The sequence below is a fragment of the Stigmatopora argus genome, chromosome 10, assembly GCF_051989625.1.
Source record: "Stigmatopora argus isolate UIUO_Sarg chromosome 10, RoL_Sarg_1.0, whole genome shotgun sequence".
In the NCBI taxonomy this organism is placed as follows: domain Eukaryota; kingdom Metazoa; phylum Chordata; class Actinopteri; order Syngnathiformes; family Syngnathidae; genus Stigmatopora; species Stigmatopora argus.
The window spans coordinates 14409771-14428558 of NC_135396.1; the positions used below are offsets into that span (position 1 = coordinate 14409771).

At 40.5% G+C, this 18788-nt stretch overlaps 1 protein-coding gene across 2 annotated transcripts in view; it reads right to left on the bottom strand.

Annotated features, from left to right (window-relative positions):
- The window catches only part of pde2a (phosphodiesterase 2A), a 192906-nt gene that overhangs the window by 12849 nt on the left and 161269 nt on the right, over positions 1-18788 (bottom strand). For both annotated transcript variants that reach the window (XM_077612068.1, XM_077612069.1), the window contains exons 6-22: positions 17878-17933; positions 17703-17762; positions 17369-17525; positions 16826-16878; positions 13455-13529; positions 13330-13371; positions 13028-13096; positions 12803-12933; positions 6397-6508; positions 5396-5435; positions 4385-4448; positions 4159-4240; positions 3754-3928; positions 1750-1862; positions 676-753; positions 469-591; positions 283-353 (exon numbers count right to left, since the gene is read on the bottom strand). In XM_077612068.1, coding sequence (XP_077468194.1) covers positions 283-353; positions 469-591; positions 676-753; positions 1750-1862; positions 3754-3928; positions 4159-4240; positions 4385-4448; positions 5396-5435; positions 6397-6508; positions 12803-12933; positions 13028-13096; positions 13330-13371; positions 13455-13529; positions 16826-16878; positions 17369-17525; positions 17703-17762; positions 17878-17933 — 1501 coding nt within the window. The remainder of the gene's footprint in view (positions 1-282; positions 354-468; positions 592-675; positions 754-1749; positions 1863-3753; positions 3929-4158; positions 4241-4384; positions 4449-5395; positions 5436-6396; positions 6509-12802; positions 12934-13027; positions 13097-13329; positions 13372-13454; positions 13530-16825; positions 16879-17368; positions 17526-17702; positions 17763-17877; positions 17934-18788) is intronic.

Sequence of the window (18788 nt, forward strand, 5' to 3'; positions counted from 1 at the left end):
CTGATCAATAGGACAAATTTATTTGCTGTATTTTCTCGCATAATGGCCGCCTCCGCATATAAGCCGTACCCTTAAAGTTGTTAAATTTTACGATTTCTCTCGTATAAGACGCCCCCTGATTCACAATTTTCACCTCCATATTCATGGTTTTAATTTTGCTGGACCCATTTTTGCGAAAAATGTTGAGTCCAACGTATCGTGTGATTATCAGTTCCCGAACACATTAGGCTCATATCTCAAGGTATTACTGTATATCAAAGAGTGTTCAGTCTGTTAGGACACCTGGCAAGAGTCTGACGGTCGATCTTGTAATTGTTGATGAAACCCATGTCTTCAAACATGCTGAGGACACACTGCAAACACAAACAAGACAATCAATGACTATACAATCAAGCCATCGCTTCTATTCTTTCAATACATCTTGCCTTGTATAGCTTTTTGCTGTCCAAAGGCATAGACACTGCTTACCATAGGTGTGGTGTCATCAGGTAGCGAGCGCGGCATGTAGGTGAACTCAGCAAAACACGAGTGGATCTGCTTTACCGGTTCAATCCCAACGATGAACAGCTTGCTCACCTCGTCTTCTGAAAGCTGCATCATTCACATAATGAATTTTGGTGTCTAAGCACCAGGGTTCAATACAATGTCTTTGCGAAATGTACTTTCAATGTTTACCTTCATGTGGTACTTCATCATTTCGTTGGCCAAGTGAGACCTGAACTGAGCTTCATGGACTTTCTTGTAGAGCAATGACTAAGGACACAACAGTCAAAGATTATTTTTTAGATTGTAATTCAAAAACTATATCACAACAATATACATCAAGAGGTTTGACATTGGTTCTTCATTTGTTTCTAGTTTGAATAGATTGGAATATGTGTTTGCCGACTCTCAATATCTAAGATTTATTTTTAAGCCTCACTTTACAAAATTAAAATAAAAAAAAATGTAAACAGCACTTACTCCGCCTCCAAATCATGGCTATTGCGTAAACCTAAGTACCTCCAAACACGAGGGAGCTTGGATTTATATCCCAATGCAGTTCTAAGCCTTGTAATGATAATGCACTGGTCTTGCTTAAATGATACAAGACAAATATATTTAAAATCAAAATACTAGGCAGCAAGGTGTATTTGCACATGTAACCAGATTCTTTGGGTAAGCGTAATGCTGGTGTTTGCCAAACTGGTCTCCGCAATACTCCAAATTAGTCCATCCATCAATGAGCCATCATGGCTTTATGCATATACCGTCCAAAAAATAGAAGTTTTTATAACTTTTCAGTTTAAATTGGGGAAGGGAAATAATATATTTCCAAAAAGCAATGGAACTAGAATTTCTCTTGTAACTGTTACAATTTTAAACATTTTCTTCGACACAATCTTGTTCACTTACATCAGGTGTGGTTTATCAGCAGCCCCATAAAGCTTATGGACTAAAACATAAAAGCCGCTTGGTTCTAACACGTACTGGAATCTCCCCAAATTTCCCTGGAGGCCATCGTTCTCTTTCTACTTGACTCGACTCAGCATTATACTTTCCCTGAGCCGATGGTGTTTGTCAGCCACTATCGATGTTCTCAGGTTCACTAACTAGTGAATTATAGCCGCTATCAAGTTGAACGTGTAAATACAGCAACATTACTCAATTAAAGACCCATTCAATTAAAAGAAAGTATGAAGAAGTTGAACTACAATAAAATCCTAGTGCCACTTCAATAAAACTATGGAAGCGTGTGGACAGACTTACATGGGCAATGCTAATACCACAGTAGATGGAAAAAGCTGTAGCCAAATCCTCATCAAAGCGGTTGAACCATGGTCCGTTCATTTTATTCACCAACTCAGCAACCCCGATCACCTCTGGGAAATATTGAAAGGGATTACGGGTGGATGAAGGTCAGATAATGAACATGCATGTGAATACTGTAGGTGAGCAGGAATGTTACTAATGAAGATGAATATAAGGAAGAACGTGAGAATACTTTGAATACATGTATTAAATTGCAGCCCAGTGGAAGAGTGGTTAGCGCATCAGCCTGGGTTCGAATTCAGGTTGCGACCTTCCTGTTACGAGTTTGAATGTCATCCCAGGCTTGAGTGGGTTTTCTACGGGTACTCCGTTTTCCTCCCACATCCCAAAAGCATGCATGGTAGACTGGTTGGACAATAAATTGCGCCTAGGTATGAGTGTGTGCATGAATGGTTGTCTTTGTTCTCTGTGATTGGGTGGCAACCAATTAAGGGTGCCCGCCTGGTGCCCATAATTAGCTGGGATAGGTTCCAGTACCCCTGCGACCGTTGTGAGGATAAATGAATGAATAAATGAATGTGTTATAAATTAAAATCTGCATTCCAACTACAAGTCCGTTCTGCAGTTTGGATCATTAACAAGAATTACAATACATCAAATCCATAGTTTTTTCCCTTCCAAATCAAACTGTACTTCAATGTCAAATATTCATTCATTGTCTGAAATGTTCACTAGGGTTGTGGCGAGTACTGGAGCCTATCCCAGCTGACCCTAAATTGGTGGCCAGCCAATCGCAGGGCACAAGGAGACGGACAACCATTCACGCTCACACTCATACCTAGGGGCAATTTAGACTGTACAACCAGCCTACCATGCATGTTTTTGGAATGTGGGAGGAAACCAGAGTGCCCAGAGAAAACCCACACAAGACAGGGAAAACATAGAAACTCCACACAGGAGGACCGACCTGCCACTGCCACCAAAAGCCAATGAAACAGTTTAGCCAAGTGTGACACATCCATATTTCAACCAGCGATGGATTTCTCTCCAAATGACAGACCAGAAAAGAATAGTTCAAATCAAATCTTCACGCTCCCTGAGATCTCGAACAAAATGAGACTGTTTGAGCTGAGGAAGAAGACTTCTTCATTTGAACAGATGATCCAGAGGCTTATAAACGCTCACACATAGATTGAGCTAGCATCACTGAATTCCTTTGCAGATTCAAGGAAATAGTTAACTCATTAGGATTCATACGATTTACTAAACTCTTTGTAACATTCAACACAGTCATTCCTTTATCTGCTCCAGTGGAGCAGTTATTTAATCTGCTGAAATTATAAATAATCCCAACAGACGTTGACGAAATACTAGCCTGATTGAAAAATTTTGAGGAACATTTCCTCATTAATGAAGACTCAGTCTTTTGGAATCATTAAATTGTAATGTGTTTAGGGTGAATTCTAGCAATAAAAAACTGCAATTGGGAAGAATATATTTCAGGGTATTTAATATAAAATAAAGTATTTTTTTATTTTAATACCGTTTTCTGCCCGTCCCGGTTTGGCTAAGAGCACACAGTTCTCAACCAACCATACTCAACTCAAGTTCTGCACCTAGGACCTAATCAAGACTTATTGCCAGCCACTTTAGTCACTTTGTACCACTTACCCATGTTGACTTCTACTTATACTACCTACTTATTTATTATGTTGACCACTTATTTATCTATTATTATTTATTGATTATTTATTTATCATTACTATATATTGATTATCTATGTGCTTGTTTTGTTTGTTGTTGAGTCCATAGACTCAGCAAGTGGTGCGCTCTCAACAACTTGGCGCTGAACATCTCCAAAACCATGGACCTCATCCTGGACTATAGACGGAACAAGCCCGCTTCACTTTGCTGATCTCACTCAACTTTTGTTTTATTAAAAGGATAATTCTCCTACAGATGACAAAGTCATGGTGATCAGACTCTCATCATTGATCTTACCATTGGTCTCATCTTTGATTGGGAAGCAGAGAATGTTGCGAGTCCTGAAACCGGTACTGTCGTCTACACCACGGTAGAAAAGAGGATGGGAGTAAGCGTCCTTAATGTTCAAAATTTGACCTGTGGTTGCTACATGGCCTGCAATCCCCTGATCTGCTGGGATACGGAATTCCTTCTGCACCACAAAAACAGAAATTATATATTAATATATATGTATATATACTATATATATAGTATATATACATATATATATAGGATATATACATATATATAGTATATATACATATATATATATATATATATATATATATATATATATATATATATATATATATATATATATAAATATGAAAGAGAGAGAGAGATGTGTGTATGTATGTATAAGTACATATGTTTTTGACATACCTCTTCATCACTAACCACACCCCCATCAAACACTTTGGCCACCAACTCATGGCTATGGCGATCCAGCAGGAACACTGAACAGCTAAAAGGCAGACAGTGAGGTTCAGGAAAGAATGACGATGATTTATTCTATTTCACATCACGCCATTTTCAACCTTCATTAAGCGAAGCAAGATAGCAAAAGAAGATAAAGACATTCACGCTGTTCCTTTACATGCTGACTTACATCTCTGCACCACTGAGGTTCCTGGCCTCCACTATAATTTCCTGTAAGAGCACTGACACATCATCTGTAAGAAAAAAGAATGACAGGACAAGAGGGAGTAAAAATAAAATGGGAGGGGAAATTAAGGCAATTAAAGGAGTAGATAAACGAAGGCGGCTAGAACCACGAGGAACGGTGAGTCATTTGTACAAGCTGATAAGCTCTATTGTTAATAGGGTCCCATGCAAAGAGGTGCTATTTATTTCACAGACAGATTGATCAATTCAGTTGGAGCGGCAATCTGGATGGTGCTAGCAAAGATTAATTGTACTCTGGGTGCTTATACTCTTTAAGACACTTGAAATGTCTGAAGCTTTTACTTTTCATGGCCTCCTGATTTTATGGCTGCACATCCCTGTAATCAACTTTGCTCCATTACATGTGCCGCATGTTTCATTAGGTGATCGCTTATATATATTGGACGTTAACTTGACCATCTGTCACTGCCGACTAGATACTGTCATGAATTCCCGAATTGCCGAATACCGTGACCGGACGTTTCGTCGAAAGACGTTTGGTCCCCAGACGTTTGGTCGACCGGACGTTTGGTCGAACGGACGTTTGGTAGAACAGACGTTTGGTAGAACAGACGTTTGGTAGAACGGACGTTTGGTCGCCGGGTTGGCTCGCTGTCAAATTATGACAGAGAGTTTACTGTTGATATTTTGATATTAGATATTTAGATATTAAACTCACTCTCTCTCTCTCATGATTATAATTTTGAGAGCTGGTTTCAACAGTAACAACCCGGCGACCAAACGTCCGTTCTACCAAACGTCCGTTCTACCAAACGCCCGTTCTACCAAACGTCCGTTCTACCAAACGGCCGGTCGACCAAACGTCCGGTCGACCAAACGTCTGGTCGACCAAACGTCCAGGGACCAAACGTCTTTCGACGAAACGTCGGAGTACCGCCGAATACGGGATGAATAAAGTTTTCTAATATAATTTAAGACAGGGGAACAACATTACCCAAGTGTGTGAAGAGGTTCTTGGCCACTTGCAAGAGTGCCTATGTGGAGAAACAGTGCACATCAAAATCTTTTCAGATATGCTCATGTATAATAAATCATGCTGACAAAGTGGTTCTCAAAAGATTTTACAGCAAGTACCACCTGAAAGAATACTTGGCAAAATTAACTCATTGGCTGCCAATAATGCAGCTAAAATGTATAATCCATTTAGATTTTAGGCTTGGCAAAATCAGTCAATGGATTTAAAACACGAACCTGCATGTTTTTGGGATGTGGAAGAAAAGCGAAGTACCCAGAGAAAACCCACACAAGCCCAGAGAGAACATGCAAACTTCACATCGTGAGGACCCCCCTAAATCGAACCCTAAACCCCTTTTTATGGTAAAATGATAATTGGAATCTAATTTCCGTTTTGTAATGTCTATGTTCACGCAGCTATATGTAGAACACAATGATCTGTTTGGGTGAAAATCACCCAACATTCATGTTCTTGCATTAAAGGGAGAGAAAAACACCAGAAAGAATCTTGTTAAATAAAGAAGAAAAACATAGAATTCAAATTTTCTGATGTGAAGTAGTGGAAAAAAAGTAAATATCAGTTAGTATTTTCAAGAGAAGGGAGTTCTTAATGCAGGCAGACATTTTTTAACGTCAGTACTATTTTAACCAATCAGACTCGAGTATTCCAGATTGCTCGCACCTGTGCAAACAAACAATATGGCAGCACTTCTTAAATACTTTGAGCAACCGTTAATCACAAAAAAGTTACTTATACTAGGTGTTGTTTGTCTAAAGATAGATTATATGGTATTATAGTTTTAGGTTGTTCCTAAATATTTGGCAAAAACATTTTTACTAATTTGTTGTACACGATAAATACAAAAAGTCCTTTGAACATTAAATCTCTCGTAAACCACAAGAGAGAGCTAACATACCACTGGCGATACTTTTATCAGACTTTGAGGACCAATTATTTAGTGTGTTTCATGGGCATGTTACCTGGCACTCCACTTTGAGTTTTTGTTCCTTCTGGAAGGCCAAGGTTGAAGTGAGGACTGTTGAAGTGTAGCAGAAACAGTGCTGGATGGCGTGCTCATCCGCCTCTGTGTGTCTGTGAGGAACAGATGTGTCTATTATTAAATGCACTTTTACTAAAGTCAATAAAGATTCAGAAAAACAACCCACGAGTTGGAAAAAAGGGGGATTTTATTTTGTGCGCTCCATATGATTTGCTGTGCGCAGAGAAGACGAGAGTAGTGCGCAATTGCGCACGCGCCCATCTTAGAGGGAACATTGCTCACAAGGGTGATATCCCAGCCAACTATGGTCACCAGGCGGTGAACACCATTCACACTCACACACAAAAACCATGCACGCCCGATGAGAACAAGCAAACTCCACACAGGAAGGTCCGGATCTGGGATTGAACGCGTGATCTTAGAATTGTGATAATTTATGATAACTTCTTTTCCACTGGGCTGCTTTTTTGGAAACATCAATAATGAAATTATTTTTTTGTATCTTCAATGGGGACTTAATGTATCTTGTTACAGCAGATTGATGAAATAATGTGAGCACTATATAGGACAATGAAATGTGTATTTGAATAGCGTGAGTGTAAATACATAAGCGGCTTACTAATGTAGACTCAGCAGTGAGTATGCTTCCATGTCTAATCATGTCTGGAAAATGAAGATTGGATAGCAGATTTTGATGTGAGATCATTACCTGCAGTTTCCTCTTCTAGTCTAAAGAGGGCAGTGGCTTATTATTGCTAGAATGTTAAGATTTAAAGACAAGCTCCAGGGCTTTCTTGCCCTTAGCGGAGCTTCGTGGGAAACCTGTGAAAAAAAAGAATAATATCTGGCCTAAAGCAAGCCTCCGATCAAGTGAAACAAAGTCAACTCCCACAATATACACAGGCCTTTTTGAGTGGCTGACACGTGATGGAACACTAAGCAAAGTTCTTGATTCTCTTTCTCCGTTTTTCCTTCTATTTTTAAAGGCATATTATTTTGCTTTCTCTGTCGCTAGAGAAAATAGCCTTGAAGCACATGGAAAAGTTTGAAAGCCAGCAGGACTCCACTTACAAAGACCAGAAGTTGCAGAAAACACAAAGAGAAACACTTACAATGTATATAATGTACATTCTGCAGCTCTCCACCGGTAGCTTTTTGTAATTTGCTATTGAAAAAGAAAATCCCACAACTCCTTATCAAGATCTGTCAGTAACAGCAACTATACATCCTTAAAGCGTATACACCGGTACAAATATGGCAACCAGATCCTGTTTTTAGATTACAAATGCCCACTTTGCAGTTGTGCCTACACAAGATTAAAGGCTGTCTTTGATGGATTATATGCACACTTTCTTCTCAGTTGAGAGCAAAAACAGGCTTGACTAGAACATGACAGGACTACCAAAATGTATTCATCATTTTTTTCTCATGGCTCTATATGTAAATTAAACATTTAACAGGAAAGACAGCGGGGGAATGGCTGACCTTTGTGCGAGCAGCGTGGATTCACTTCCCACTCAATGACGGTGTGATGGTAAGTGTGAATGGTTTTCTGTCTCTACAGTATAATGTAGGTGCACTGTGACTGACTAGCGACCAGTCCTGGATAAAGTCCGTCTGGTTGTTATGGTACACATTGCTCTGTTACTATCATTAGTTTCTAAAGAGAAGTAATCCTACAGAGCGCACATGTTTTCTTAGGGAATTTATTTTCAGCAGATGAAATTCGTGATGAGCTTAAAACACATAAAAAGTCAATTTGGATCCCATCTGGTGACTAAATCTGATACTCTTAGATTCTCCATAAATCAATGGATGAATATTTTTATGCAGAATAATCTTTGTAACATTTGTCATAGACCAATGACAACAGACTACACCACGGGCAGCTCGGCGGATGAGTGGTTAGCACGTTAGCCTCACAATGGGGAACCTGGGTTCAAATCCAGCTCGATCCACCTGTGTGGAGTTTGCATGTTCTCCCCAGGCCTACGTGTTTTTTTCCAGATACTCCGGTTTCCTCCCACATTTTAAAGGTATGCATGGTAGGCTGATTGGACACTAAATTGCCCCTAGGTATGAGTGTGGGCATGAGTGGTTGTTTGTCTCCTTGTGCCCTGCGATTGGCTGGCCACCAATTCCGGGTGTCCCCCGCCTCTGGCCTGAAGTCAGCTGGGTTAGGCTCCACCACCCCCCGCGACTCTTGTGGGGATAAAGCGGTTCAGACAATGAAATGAGATGAGACAGACTACACCCTAAACTAGTCGCTAGTCAGTTGTAGAGTACACAGAGAGACAAATAACCAACTGCACTCACAATCATACCGCCACCGGCGGGAATCGAGCCTGCGCCTGTCCGCACCGAAATCAGGCAAGTGAACCTCGACACCACATGTGCCAAACTGATTCCACAAAGGGCCAAGTGGGCGTGGGTTTTCCTCCCTACGGAAACAGCGCAGACAGTTGGGCCAGTGAGGAGGTCTGCTGAAAGAAGCAGCACCTGACTGCAATCAACTGATTACAGTTGTAAAAGAACAAATTGAAAGTGAAGAGGTGTTCTCTTGGTGGGTTGGAACGAATTCCTGCACCCACTTGGCCCTTTCTGGAATCAGTTTGACACCTTTGCTCTACACCATCAGGCGGCTTTGTTTATTACAATCAGTGTTACAAAAAGCAAGTTAGAGGATTTACTGTGCACTATTTTAATGGCAAAATGGGTCACAGAGTAAAATCCGGACTACCATTGATTTGTAATCCTCACCAACCAAAACTAACCCTATTTTTTACACCATTAAAAAATGCTTTTACTATTATTTCTCATCTGATCTCATTTTCTGAACCACTTTATTCATTCATTTTACGAACCGCTTATCTTCACAAGAGCCACGTGGCACTAGACGTGGGTCACCCTAAAATGATGTTCAGTTATAGGGCGGACAACCATACATGCTCAGAATGATACCTAGGGGTAATTTAGACCAACCAGCCTAATGCATATTTTTGGCATGTGGGTAGAAGCCGGAGTACTTAGAGAAAAACCCACGGAAGCCCAGGGTGACATGCAAACTCTACACATTGAGGACTGACCTGGGATTGAACCCTTGACCCCAGAAGTGTGAGGCCGCCGCTCCAACAACTTGCTAACCACTCACCCACCATTGCCAAAATCACCAAAAAGTGTTGTTGTTATGACATTTCAGCCGAATACCGTATCCCAAAAACTATAGCCAATGGATACTTTGACCTCATTTTCCTTTTTTAGGAAATAAAACTTTGTGAAGTCTCAACACTTTTATGCAAGAAGCATTTTAGATTAGATTAGATAACTTTATTCATCCCGTATTCGGGAAATGTCATTGTCACAGTAGGGTGAGAATACAGACACATGAAAAGACATTTTAGACATAAATAAATGTTTTGCCTGTAGAACAGTGATTGGGGGTATCAGAAAAGTTTCATCATATTGTTTGTTGCATGTATGCCCACAGTCCTGCTGTTATTACTACAACGAGCTGCCAAGAAATTAAAACACATGATTTTTATCCACCTATCGCAGAATGCAGAGAGTGCATGCCTACAAAAGATAAGCGCTTATGAGGATAGCTGGGAGTGTATTTGTAGTTTGGAGAAAAAAAATAGAGAACAGAATATACTGATATAAATGTCATACATTATACATATGCCAGTGGGCCGGCGGATGAGTGGTTAGGGCGGCCGCCTGACAGCTCTGGGGCCCTGAATTTGGTCGGTCCACCTCTGTGGAGTTTGCATGTTCTCCCTGGCCTTGCGTGAGTTTTCTCCAGGTACTCTGGTTTCCTCCCACATCCCAAAAACATGCATGGTAGGCTGATTGGACGCTCTAAATTGCCACGAGGTATGAGTGTGAGCGTGAATGGTTGTTTGTCTCCTTGTGCCCTGCGATTGGCTGGCCACCAATTCAGGGTGTCACCCGCTTCTGGCCTGAAGTCAGCCAGGCTAGGCTCCAGCAAACCCTCCCACCCAAGTGAGGATAAAGCAGTTCAGAAAATGCAATGAAATGAGATGACAGTCTGTATGTCAAATACATGCAATTTGAGGCCATCATCATATTTTCTGTTTTTGTGTCTACGCATCCTCGTAAGGTTTGTGGGGTTAGCCGACTTTGGGCGAAAGGCAGACCACACTCTCGACTGGTCGCCAGCCAGTTGTAGGGCTCTCAGAGAGACAGTCGACCGCTTGCACTCACAATCATAAAGCCACTGAGCGGGAATCAAGGCCGTGCTTGCGCACACCGAAATCAGGTGAGTGAACCACTACACCAGGAATTGGGAAACGTTTTGACGGAGAGAGCCTTAAACAATTCAAATTTTCAAATATTATTCATTGAGAGCCATAGTTTAAATTTAAAAGAAAACATACATGAAAATGTGTGCATTTTTTAGTCATTTCAACACTTTTAAAGTACAAAAAGTCTCTGAATTCTTTTGACAGCATTGTTACACAGTTGCTAAATGAAGATCAATGTGAGTATGCATGAAGAAGAGTGTAATGAAAAAAAAACAAGATTCAAGTGGCACTAGAAGTAGTGTCAACGCCACAGTGCCAAAGTGACGCTTCCTATTGGTGCGTTACGAACAGCGATTTCCATATTTTACATCACAGGTTGGCAGAGAGCCATACGCACCCATCAAAAGAGCCACATGTGGCTCCCGAGCCACAGTTCCCTACGCCTGCACTACACCATCAAGTGGCAAGTGGGTAGGTAATACTCAATGACAAATTCAGTGGGATATTTACATTCACAGGAATTTCAAGAGAATCTTGTTCATAAAATCATAGTAACAAGTGGAGTAAATTTGTGTCCTATCATCAAATCTTGAGGCAAATCTAAAATTACATTGTGTAAATGTTCTAATCATATACTTGCATTTCTGCTCTTTCAAAAGTGAAACATTCACATTCAATGCTAAAAACTATTCATTGTCATATATTTCCAACATCCACACATCTTTTTTTTTTCTTTTCCTTATATGGGTCGAAAATAAGAGGCAGGGAACCCTTTGATATTGTCGGAAGTCAAATGTAGGGCACATAAACTATTTACAGCCGCCTTGTGGTGTAGAGCAAGGGTGTCAGACTCGGGTTGGTTCGCGGGCCGCATTAACGTCAACTCGATTTTATGTGGGCCGGACCATTTTAGATATAATATTTAGATTTTTTAAAATAAACGGATTAAAATAACTGGATTAAAAGCCCTGAATATTCAGTTTTTTATAGATCTAAAACAATGTTTATTTTAGCTTTTTAAAAATATATTTTTAGATTTTACAAAATGATTTTTGAACTAAAAACACAGAAAAAAATGATAAAAAATTACAATTATTGTTTTAAATGGGGGAAAATCAGGTAATGTAATATACATCTATACTCTTCATTTTAATTTGATCCTAAAACAGAAAGTCGGCACTCATGATTTACTTTCTCGGGTCGCACAAAATGATGCGGTGGGCCAGATTTGGCCCCCGGGCCGCCACTTTGACACTTGTGGTGTAGAGGTTCACTCGCCTGACTTCAGTGCGGGCAGGCGCGGGTTCGACTCCCGCTGGTGGCGGTATGACTGTGAGTGTGGATGGTTGTTTGTCTGTCTGTGTGCCCTATGGCTGACTGGCAACCAGTCTAGGGTGTAGTCTGCCGTTCGCCTGAAGTCAGCTGGGTTGAGCTCCAGCAATCCCTGCAACCCTTTCGAGAATGTGCGGTATAGAAGATGAATGAATGAATGAATAAACTACTTAGTGCATGCTCCTTCACACATATGAGCGATTAGATGATTTTAGATAAGATTAGATTAAACTATAGCTCATCTCATCTCATTTTCTGAAACGCTTTATCCTCATCGGGGTCGCGGGGGGTGCTGGAGTCTATCCCAGCTGACTCCAATCAACCTACCATGCATGTTTTTGGAATGTGGGAGGAAACCAGAGTACCTGGAGGAAACCCACGCAGGCATGTAGAACATGCAAACTCCACACAGATGGACCAACCTGGACTTGAACCCAGGACCCCAGAGCTGTGAGTCCGACGCGCTAACCACTCGCTCCACCGAGCCCCAGATTAAACTGTAGATTATATTCAGTTAATTTAAATCATGGCTAGAAAATGAAATTACTACCAAAACCTTCTAGACTGTAAATTTAGACTTGCCATTTACTGCTGCCTTTCCAGATCTACGCAACTTCCAACTTTTTCCTAGTGGACTCATTAAAATTTTCCATGGAAATTCAAAAAACACTATATGTCAATCTTTATCAAATTAACCATGGAAAGTTGGATGATAACACATCATCACATCAAGAAGAATGACAAGCAGAGGAAGCTATTTATCTATATTTAAAAAAAAAATCCACCAACCTCTGTCCACCCTGCTTGTTGAAGGCGCATGCAAGCGCCACCACTTGGCCGGTAGCCCTGCTTGCAACTGGGACACACAGCATGGAGGAAATTTCACAGCCTAACATACTGGACAGCTGCCTGCGTTCCTCCTGACAGGCAGAAAGATTTGATCAGTGTGCACAGAGAACAAACACTCTTCTCTGTTAGCTAGACAGACAGATGGAATGAGATTATTTTGCTTACAGCACTGATGTCTTGAAGAGTAATCGACTTCTTCTTCTCGACAACCTGACCAAAACGTCCGAACATCAACTGTGAACATAAGGGGAAATGGTGGTGTAAAAAGGGCAGCTCTTCACATCATTGATTGGGCATTAAGGCAGAAAATGTGCTTTCAAAATCCATCCCAAAACTGCAATTCTCTCTTTTTGTCACCCTTTGGCACTCATATGCAATTTCTAATGGGATTTTAGTTGTTAAATATTTTCTATATTTACAACATTTAACGCATCATTACAGTTGGAAAACATGATTCCTGGCCTCACCGGGAAACTGATCTCCTCCTCCAGAACTTTGTCTCCAACTACCTAAAGAAGAATTACTGGTTTACAAAATGCGAAAGATTTTCTAAATATAAAGAAAATGTTCCACATTGCTTATCTGAACATACCTGGCAGAAAAGCTGATGGTTGTCCTCAGAGACTAACAGTAGGCAACAACACTGTGACCGAGTCTGCTGCTGCAGCTGCGTAGACACAAAAACAGAAAATATGATGATGGCCTCAAATTGCAGGCATTTGACATACAGACTGTCATCTCATTTCATTGCATTTTCTGAACTGCTTTATCCTCACTTGGGTGGGGGGGTTTGCTGGAGCCTAGCCCGGCTGACTTCAGGCCAGAAGCGGGTGACACCCTGAATTGGTGGCCTGCCAATCGCATGGCACAAGGAGACAAGCAACCATTCACGCTCACACTCATACCTCGGGGCAATTTAGAGCGTCCAATAAGCCTACCATGCATGTCTTTGGAATGTGTGAGGAAACCGGAGTACCCGGAGAAAAACCACGCAGGCCCGGGGAGAACATGCAAACTCCCCCACTGTGAGGCCCACGCGCTAACCCGCTCAGCCGACAGGCCGCCTCCATACAGACTGTAAAATAAAAAATAAATAAAAATAAAATAATCAAAAAATATTTTTCCACTTATCTTAAAGGTGCTTTGATAAGCTGTAGTACATGTAGGACAGAATTTCACCCTCATTGATCAATTTATAGGAGATTGGATGCAGTCACAATACATTAATACCTTGACATACGAGTTCCCTGACATACGAGCAATTTGAGATATGAGTAAAATTTCGAGCAAATATTTACCTTGAGATGCGAGACAAATTTTGATATACGAGCATACAGCCTACGCTAATGGGATCATCATCTCGTCGCAACTCCCTCGTGTAAATATCTCTACGAGCACTGGGCGGAGCATTGCATTTTTTCCAGGGTTTTTTGTCCCGGTTAGTCAGTGCAGAATGGTGCTTGCTCGCCAATACGAGAGGAGTATACTATTCAACGGTATACAGTATAGAGCATACAATGGGAGTTGGCAAGCGTTTGTGCGTTATCCTATTGTGAGGACATTTGTGTGCATCATTTTTGGAATATTTTGAAGGGAAGACAAAAGCAAACAATTCCTTTTAAAAACTGCAGCTGAAAGTCAGGGTGGAGGCGGGGCAAATACAGCCAACCCGAGAGAAGAAAGGTATAAAAATGTAAAACAAAATTAGAAATAAATTTAGTGTAAGGTTAGATTACATTTATTTTTGAGTGTGACTACATCATAATCCAAGTTCATTTAAATTTGTTTATGTAATGTTATGAGCGCGTTGCTGTGCAAAAAGTCTCTCTGGCTTTCTCTCTCTCCCCTCCGCAAAATCCGTCTAATTTTAGTACTATTAAACATCATAACCACTAGTTTTTTGTTACTCTGTTAATATATGGCGAATTAGAACAAATAAAAATGTTTTTCCATTGCAATATCCTGTTTTTTGGTGTTTTTTCAGAGGGTTGTTACGAATTAATTTGTTTTTAGTTCATTTCTATGGGAAACGTTGATTTGAGATACGAGTAAATCGACATACGAGCTCAGTCCAAGAACACATTAAGCTCGTATCTCAAGGTACCACTTTATGACCAAATAATAAGGGCTCTATTTCATTAAAAGTCAGCCTTTACCAAGATATTAATCTACTTGGATTGACACAGTTAAATAGTATAATAGTTTATTGTTGTGGATGGGGCAGGATGGCAGCACACTAATCTTAGTAAAGGTTGTAATAATTTAATAAAATACCTTAAATTCCATTATATGACACAAGTGTACCTAATGAGCTTGCATACTTTATTTTGGGTGTACATGTACATCAGTACACATACTATGTGCATATTTATTCATTCACCTCTGACAGTATAATAATAGTACGCCTTCACACTTCTGTATTCCATAATGCTGGCTGCAGGAAAAGATTAAATGCTAGCGACAGCCAACTACAGTGTGCAAACATGAACACACGCACTTAACACACTATGATTTCGCAAGTAGGAAAGCCATTCTCCGCCTTTCCCCAAATAACTTCAACCAATGAGAACCAAACAAAGCAAAGCTCCACTCAACAAAATAAATGATTTTTTTGGAAGCTACAATTTTCTGCTAACTCTAACTCTTCATGATCATCTCTTATCTATTTTTACACTCCAATTCCAATTAAGATGGGCCATTCTGTAACCTAACCTATAATCAAATTGAATACACTACAAAGAAAAGATATTCAGTGCTCAAGCTGTTTTATTCTTGTGCAAAATTTTCCTCTCATTTCGAATTTGATGCATAAGACCTGATTAAAAAATGTGACTGGGGCAAAAAAAGACTTCCAATGTTTAAAAAAAGCCTGACTGTTTGGAGCATGGCCCGGTGGATGAGTGGTTAGTGTGTCGGCCTCACAGTGGGGGACTTGAGCTCAAATCCAGGTCGGTCCACCTGTTTGGAGTTTGCATGTTCTCACTGGGTCTGCGTGGGTTTTCTCCGGGTACTCCGGTTTCCTCCCACATCCCTAAAACATGCATGGCAAGCTGATTGGACACGCTAAATTGCTCCTAGGTATGAGTGTGAGTGTGCATGGTTGTGCCCTGTGATCGGCTGGCCACTGATTCAGGGTGTCCCCACCTCTGACCCAGAGTCTGCTGGGATAGGCTCCAGCACCCCTCACAAACTTAATGAGGATAAAGCGGGTCAGAAAATGAATGAATGAAAAATCACCATTTATTTTTCTGGTTCCTCTATTAGTAAAATAGAAATGTGGACATTGCAATTTTCTCCTTCTTCTTTTGACTATTTAAATATTGGACTCTATCCTACAATTGCACTTTACCTTCAAATATTTGGAAATTTCTCAGATTGTCTTTCCATAGTTTTGAATCAATAAAATCCTTTCATCCATCCATCCGTCCATCCGTCCGTCCACCCAACACAAATCCATCCATCCATCCATCCATCCATCCATCCATCCATCCATCCATCCATCCATCCATCCATCCATCCATCCATCCATCCATCCATCCATCCATCCATCCATCCATCCATCCATCCATCCATCCATCCATCCATCCATCCATCCATCCATATGTCCATCAAACAAACCTAACTACAAAACCTCTGATTAATTTGATAATATTAATTTAGTTTTACCCTTATTTTTTACACTTCCTCTAGGTTGCAATTGTCCTTTACTCCAGATGACAATGAGACTTTTCCAAGGTCCATGTTTCTCGCTTATCTAAATTATTGCCAGCCTTCATCCCACCAATCAATCACATTTCACTCTTTTCCTTTGTTACACAGATAGTCAATCTTGGGTCGGGAGTGTTATTCTTACAGCTCGTGGTGTAGATAGGAAGCAGGCACTTGGAAGGTTTTCGTGTTTGGAAGGTATAGTATAGCATATACTATACATGTGAAATTGTACCGCTGATGTCAAGCACTTACATAATTGATGACTTTGAGCTGGAGAGAGGCTGCATCAAGGTCATAAAGCTCACCTAAAAGACAGGGGAAAGCCGGTGAGTAATGACTGTAGAACAACAAGGAGCGAAGGAGAAAAAATGCAGAACATGTACGCAATTGGACAGAAAACAATCGCTAGAGAGATGCTTTGTGGCAGAGAGGTCAGGGGGAGGTGACCATGAACTAGCAAACAGATAGTGGAATAATCAAGACAAGAAAAGTGGAGACTGCAGAGAAGGAAGAAGTCAGGGATTGACACACAGGCAACAAAACAAAAGGAAGAGGCAGTTAGAGGATAGGAAGGGCACCCCGAGTCTACACTCATTTGTCAACAATTAGAGACCATTAAATAAAAGCTGATGTATGTTTGTGCGTCGAGGAGGAGCGTTATCAAGTGCAATTATGCATGAGATTGTAAACGCTATATGTACGTCAATAAATCTATCTCAATTCCTACATCTATCAATCAGTATGTCCCACTCAACTAACATTGCTCACATCACTCAATGTGTGTCTGTGACATACCACAAAGTTGGAGTATGTTGCGATCCAACTCGTTGTAGTCCTGGTCCGACACATCGAGGTTCAGCAGTGCATTGTGGGGTTGAATGGGTGAGGGGCTGAGCGGGGGCCTCTGGTAGGACGCCTGAACAAGTTGGACGCGAACGCATGCCACCGAGGCCTGCAACATCACGCAACAATACGCAAGACACCAATAACAAAAGGTCAACCAAACATCGATGTGAGCCAAATTAACTTTGTGATGAGATGGAAAACCGCTTCGTGGGTTTCTTCAGTACGTACAATGTTAAGACTTGCTTCAGTGCAGTATGTGCAATGTTATTGAGGGGAAACCTACATGTTTTTCCAGCATGCTAAGATGCACTTCATCTTGATCAGAGAGCAGACTACAGCGCATCTGCAACACAAACCCATTCATATAGGCAAAGAAAAACTCAATTTCATGTATGTGATAAATATAGTAGTGCTTTTTGACCGGATAGATGGGTTTGCAAAAGTAAGAAAGGACTAACCAGTAAGACAGCAATGGCCTTGGTCCGCCCCTGGTCCAAGATAGGAATAACAACAGCTGAAAAAAAAGCAAGACGTGATAAAAGGAAGCATTGAAAGAAGGCGACCGAAGCAAAATATTGCTGGAGGCACAGATCTAAATTCACTTCTTTAATCACCCTTTTCATTTCCCGTCTTTGTCCTTGCTTTACTCTTAAGCTTTCTTTTTTTTTTTTTAAATCCAATTTGTTTTCTTTGTGACTGTTCCTAATAGAAATGCGTGAATAGAACATGAATTCAACAAGGACACAATAAACGTCCTTGCAAAACACTTGTTATTATAATCATATAGAAAGGATCAGAACATTGTTAAAATAAGAACATTGATGAGTTGAACTTTCTCCACATATGAATGCCTAGTTAATAACAATATGTGTTGACTAAACATGTCCATCTATCCATTTTCTGTACATCTTATCCTCACGGGTAAACAAGTCTTCATCTATCAATTCATTCTTTCAATTAATATTTTAAGGTTTCGCATGTAAAAGGGAATACACCCTGTGCATTTTGGATAGCACAAAAATTTTGTTTATTTTAGGCTAAGACAAGGAGAGCATATACTTTTTATTACAAGTGGTTAACTTGCATTATGCTCTCGTTTTTTTTTGCTTTTGTACACTGTTCAATAATTTCTTTTACTTCCTAGTAATAATAATAAGTAATTATAGATGTTCAGCATGCTGTTATGAATTTCCTTGGCTGCGGAGCAGAGTGTGACCTAAGGCGCAGGAAGTAGGCACCAAAAAGGGACTGCTGGTGCACAAACTCAAGGTTTTAATGAAAAAACAACAACAAAAACCTTACAAATGTAAAACTGGGAAAATTGAACAAGAAACAAACTCAACAGACAAGAAGGTGATATAACCTCATC